Below are 6,552 nucleotides of genomic sequence, written 5' to 3' on the forward strand. Positions count from 1 at the left end.
GCTTATAATCAGTTTGTCAGTGGATGGGTCCGAGACGTCAAAGCAACGGTCGTCGAGAATTCTCATCTCGTCACTGGAACGGTAAATATATACAGATCTGGTCCGATATTTAGCAATATTCAATGTTTACTCAGTGCAAACAGACACGTGCGTTTGTGTACATTGTACATGCACGTCATTGTGTGCGTAGGAATTAACTTTAAACTAACTCCTAACTTCACCCCCCCCCCCCACACACACATTTTTTATAATTATTTATTTATTTATTTATATATATATAATTATATAATATATGTGTGTGTGGGGGGGGGGTTGAAGTTAGGGGTTAGTTTAAAGTTAATTCCTACAGGCTACACACATGCACACAATGACTATATATTATCAGGGGTGTGGATATCTAGAAAATTTATTTAAGATTCCCATGTTCTATCGACTCACTTTTATAAATTATTTAACTTTTTTTTCAAAACAAAAGCAGAGGCAGGATATTCCTTTATATCTCGAGAGATGCGTGACAGCCATTTCTCGCGACGTCGCTTGGATAGCTCCTTCGTGTCATTTCCTTGATGTGTAATGACCGCTGGCAAACGAAAGAATGATTTCTTGTCTCTATCAGCTCTGCTGCCACAACCAAAGACAGCACAAAAGTTCACCACCGATAGGTTATGCGACTCAGCCGTGCATGCCAGTGGCTTTGTGTGTACTCAAACATGGCCAACAGCTAAAACTGTGACGTCACACGAGACCACTCTATTGGCCAGCCGCCACTGGATTTGATCCACTGCTGTGTAGACTTGCACCGATTGAATGACATACATACAGATGTGAATTAAAAGATGTTACATATTATTATATATATATATATAAAACAGGGAAAAATTGACAGCATAATAAATGATTGCCATTATGAATGAAATTATGAACAGAGAAATACACTTTCTGATTTCCAGACCCTCGTCCTGAACAGCTGTTAGTGTGTTAAATTGTCTTCTGGCCAGATTAACATCTCTGCGTTACACCGTTTCATTGATACAATGACGTATATACATGTTGTAGAAGACTATTGTGGAATACATGTTCTCTCATAGCAAACTCTACACAAAATAAACGGTCGCATCCGGTTACAGTCCATGTCAAAGTTAGCTCGTGTAACTTGCCCCCCTCCCCCCACACACACACACACACACACACACACACACACACACACACACACACACACACACACACACACACACACACACACACACACACACACACACACACACACACACACACACACACACACACACACACACACACACACACACACACACACACACGTGTCACAAGTGGACAGCGGTGAGTTCAGTAAGATACGTACACTGAGATAGCATTGCAGGCTAACAGCTAACCGTACAGTCCACGCTGGTAACTGTAGGAAAGCCACCGCGGTGTATTTACCCGCTTCTGCAGAGCGCTGGACGACATTAGTCGGACCCATCTTGTGGAGAGCAAGCCTTGAAAACAGCCTTCGGTCCGTCTGCTGATCGAGGAGTTGATGTTCGCGAGGCTGCTTGAGGTCCGCCCGCAACAACATCTACACTTCCGGACAGAGTCCTTCACAATAAGAGCTCCACTACAACTCAAATCATGTTCTCACCTACAACGCAGCAATAACATAAAAAATTCACATTCACGGCATTGTAACATTTTGCTTCAAAGGCTGTATTTATCATAATTCAAAACCGCTGGGTTCTATAATTGAAGAGAATAACACGTGTTGCTGTAGTGGCGCTGGCCACTACTTTTTCCATCAGCAGAGAGCTCGAAGCAGTGACAACCAGTGGTGTACAGGATGAAAGGAAAATCATTTTGGTTTTGTTAAGAATAAAACTCATGTTGAGGAGAAAACTCAGGTGAACAGACTGAGGTCGAGGCGTTTAGCTCAATTCAAGCAATAAGGTTTATTTGTAACAGAAGTATTATGTCCAGCAGTTAAACGTGCACGGACCTAGAAAAGTTCCCTCTGTAGGAGCGAATGAAAAGCTAAAAGGCGCTTAGACAGAGTGTGCATGCGGTGTTAAAGGTTCTTCTGATGGAAGCCTATTGGTTGAATACGAAGTAGGAGGTGGATCTGTTTTTTAGCGTTCAGATGACCTGATGGAGCTCTGGGCATCTCTGCCCACACTGGCTCAGTTCCGGGACCGCCTTCTCTGGAACGTCAATGTGTGTGCATATTGTTAACACTTAAGGTGCCGGAAAAAGGGTGCAGTTCTAAGCTATTTCGAAGTCTCTGTGTGAATAGATAAAGAGAACTCTTCTCCTACTCTAAGATGGCAGTTTCCGCCCTAATCTGGTGGTTTAAGCAAGTGTTTCTTTCAGGGCCACTGTATCTGTTTCTATCGTGCGAACAGGCGACGGAATGTCCTGCTTGCAGTTTTTGACCTACTTACAGTGACCTCACAACTCCGCAATATAAGCTTACAAGTATAGCTCATATTATTTAACATTGAATGAATATATTTTTATTTACAGTTTACATTTGCACTTACTCTATGGCTTTACTAAAGGTTTGCATAACCTTATTTCCCATAATCTAATAAATAATTACCCAAATCTCTGGCCAGCCTTTCTGGAGTCTTCAACTTCATTTGACCCTTCCAGAGGATCAACCACAAAAATGTGGTTTGAAAGGGCATGAAGATACTGTTTTAAAAAGTAATATGTTGTTAAAGCATGTTGTAATGACCGTTGCTTCCCAATAAAAAAGTCACTACGGTTGCTGAAATGTTTGTTCTGACGCGTGTCATAAATAACGAAGTCGTTTCCAATATAGGCATTTTATTTCTCTCATAATCAGAGTTCCACCACTTTCTCTTCAGTTATACATTTTCTCCATCAACCAATAAATCATAACATTTGCATTGGTTAAATGTGCATGGTCAAAACTGTTTGCTTCTGCCTATTAGCAACCACCTGTGTCCAATGACCCCACTGATTATATTACCTGTGGCCTGACTCACACCATGTGAGTGAGAGGTTGTACAAAAACAAAAACAACAAAATGGCTCTTACACATGTCATATTTTTTACAAACAACAGTAACAATGATAATCTAATAAGCTCAAAATCCTCAAAATAATCACAACCACAGTTGACAAATTGATAGCAACATTGAAAGTATATTTACTGTACAAAAGAGAATCACAAGTGTGAGTAAATAAAGAAACAATTTAACATTTTTACTTTAAATTAATTTTAATCAGATTTGTTGAAATTGAGTTCCACAATATGGGGTCATACTCACTCTAAGAGAGTCAAATCTTAAGAGTAGCAGTAGGGACAACCAATGGGATCGTGTTGGATGATCCAAGTGCTTTGTTTGGACAATAATTGTATTGTTTTTTTCATTATGATAGGGATGACGACCATGAAGACATTTAAAACTTAAAGAAGAATCTTAAAATCAATCCACATGCTACAGCATGAACAAAATGCAGCTGCATGAAATTTTGGTCATGCTACACTTTTCAACAGTAAAGCTATTGATTATTATTTTTCATAAATATTCACAAAAATGGATAAAAATCATATTTTTTCAAAATAACACTTGTAGTACAACAAATAGGAGCCCATTGGTGCGTGAAGTGATTTCGGTTACATTACATTGCATGACAGTGAAGCTATTGAATATTGTTGTAGGAAGTATTTTCGGCATTGCACTTTGTAGACGGTCCCTGCGCACTCGTCTTGCAGCCAGCCGCTCATTGAGACCAATGCCGATTGTCCAGCTCGGAGGAGTCCGTAAGATGGCCCGTTTTAATTAAATGAACGTTGTATCTTGTTGTCTACCTCACTACGGTTATAGGGAGGTATCGTTTGTGTATTAGCAACGTTTCGTTAACGATTTATTGAATCGGGAAGTCCGAATCTGTCAATATCTTTCTAACTTTACCTAACCACACAAGATATTAGAAATGTCAGCACACTGTGATGTCATTACAAACACGGTTCTTCACAATGTGTAATGGCAAATCTCTGATGAATGCTGAATTGTGTCGATACTTAAACCACCTGTATAGACTGTATATAAGAAGTATGAGGCACTCTTTTTATCAGACAATCAAATCAAAGAGACACTGGAAAGCTGCTCTCATTGTATAGAGATGACAATAAACACACAGCCACATACATAACATGTAGTTGGTCCTGTTGGTTTGTTTGTCTGGTGTCTATAGAGGTTAACAGACGTTAAAGTGATTTTGGATGTGACAGCACCACCACGTGGCTGATTACGCAGTACTTCATATTCTGACTGATAATTCCTGAAACATGAGGTCTAAAATCTAACTTTGTTTTTCCTGGATTCCTTTGTCAATAATAAATCCCAAACAGGTTTTCTGTTATGTACCTCTCACTGTACAACACACTTTATAATCTCACGAGAGAAACATCTCCATCAGAAGCACTGCAGAGGACGACTTCGTCAAAATAAAAGACCCTCACAGATTCTGTCCAGTTCACAGGATGTGAACTTTATTTATTTAACACCTGCAAGAAGAACTGCAATGCTAGGACAATAACAGTAAGCATGAATTTAAAACAAGTTCCAGTGAAGCCAAGTGAACCAGGGTGTTAATAAGAAAGTAACTGACATGTGTCTGTATTGTCTCCTTCCTGTCTGCTTGTGTGGCAGGTGGACCAGGTCCACATCCCACTGCAGCACACATTCATGTTACAGTGAGGCTGAGACGAGCAGAGAAGAAACTTCTGCTCATGAACTGCATTTCCCCATTTCATATCAAAACAACCAGGAGTGTCTCTACACAAGGACATTTAGTTTCTCATAATAATGAACATATTCAACCATTCAGCTCTTATAAAGCGCTGCATGTTCCTCACACACTTATGCAGTCTGGTTTTCTGTGCTTCAATATTAGTTGGCTTTGCTGTTAATATCTTTCAGTATTCATTTTTATACTTATTAAAAATAATAATAGTGAGATATGCAACATGTAATAAAACATTGAAATAGTGAAGTTGTTTATATATATATATATATATATATATATATATATATATATATATATATATATATATATATATATATATATATATATATATATATATATATATATATATATATATATATATATAATACAAGTATTATTGTAAGTAAGGCAGTGATTTGAATGAACTTACCGGTATGCCCTATTGGGTGTTTTTTGAATGACTATTAGATGCATTGAGTCGGTACCAGAGACTAATTCATTAAATAGCACAGTGCATCTGGTCCTTGTGCATAAATGTATGTTACAATTCTAATGCCACTGTGATATCCATATCAAACCAAACATCACATAATTCATACAGCAATAATAATTATATGAATTGCATGTGATGTTCAAGCTGTTGGTTTAGAGATCTGACATATTTGTATTCAACCATCACTCAAGTTAAACAACATGATAAACATGCAGTGAAGCAACACAGGGAGGTCCTTTCTTTGTCTGTTTGTAGCTTGTATGATCCAAAGCCCTCTAAGAATGCACATAGTGGTGTTAATATGTATTCCTTTATTTAAAACATGGATACACGACAACTGTTCCCTTGTGTTGGTGTGAAGCTGGAGGCTGCAGGTGCATGAAGGTGATCTCTGGGCCCTGGACTCTCAGAGGATGCAGCAGAGTGGACGTCCAGCTCTCTCGTGTATCAGTCACATGTCAGATATTAAAGGTGTGCTAGCAGTCCTCCACCACCCGACGGTGCATCAGAGTGCAATAAAGGAAGGAAGGTGATGATGGACCTCCATGACAGCAGATGCATGTACCTGATGAATCGTTTCAGTAGAAGAACCTTCAATGACTTCTCATCATATCATCACGTCTAAAGGAGGTAACTGTGGTGATTGAGCCCACTGATGAAAGTACTGATATATGTGCAGCATTATGAACTCGGTCTGTGGTGATATTCCATGATTACAATAGAAATAGAAATCTACCAGGACTCAAATGTTAGGATGACACTTTGATTCAACTAAAGTTTTGGCTACGTAATGTAAAGATTAGGAAAATCTAAACTTATGATGTACAACCTACTAAGTCAAAATCATAACTTAAATCAACCTTTTCTACATAGAAATATGAAAGTACAATGAAATGTCAATCCCATAATGGTGACTTTAAAAGTCAATGTTCTGACAGAAGATGGATATTCTTTCTATTGACCATGACGGTGGTCTAATTAATGCATTAATTAATTAACGCTGTAAACTAACACAAGAACGGCTGATCAACCGGCGGTGAACAGCTGTTTGTGTGGCGTGTCTTCTATCACTTCCTGTTTCCTTCACCTCCGATTTGCATGCTTTACCCAACATGCAGTTCGGCGGAGAAATTTTATAAATGTACAATTATTAGTGCTACAAATTGTTTATCTGTCAGAAACTGTTGAGTCGTGGTGTTTTGCCCTGTTACAGAGCGCTAGTTGTGGGTTGTTAATTGTTGTTATAAAGTTATAAAGTAAACCATGACTAGGGTTCCCTCTCAATACAGGTACGACAACTAGCTCCGT

General features: G+C 38.7%; 1 protein-coding gene across 1 annotated transcript in view; it reads right to left on the reverse strand.

The window, feature by feature from the left end:
- Positions 1-1,553, reverse strand: part of mtr (5-methyltetrahydrofolate-homocysteine methyltransferase) — a 49,156-nt gene extending 47,603 nt beyond the window's left edge. Inside the window, exon 1 of the mRNA XM_079292934.1 lies at positions 1,441-1,553. Within this exon, the coding sequence (XP_079149060.1) occupies positions 1,441-1,480 (40 nt within the window). The 5' untranslated portion in view covers positions 1,481-1,553. The remainder of the gene's footprint in view (positions 1-1,440) is intronic.
- Between the last annotated feature and the right edge of the window lie 4,999 nt (positions 1,554-6,552).

This window comes from Melanostigma gelatinosum (assembly GCF_949748355.1).
Source record: "Melanostigma gelatinosum genome assembly, chromosome: 21".
In the NCBI taxonomy this organism is placed as follows: Eukaryota; Metazoa; Chordata; class Actinopteri; order Perciformes; family Zoarcidae; genus Melanostigma; species Melanostigma gelatinosum.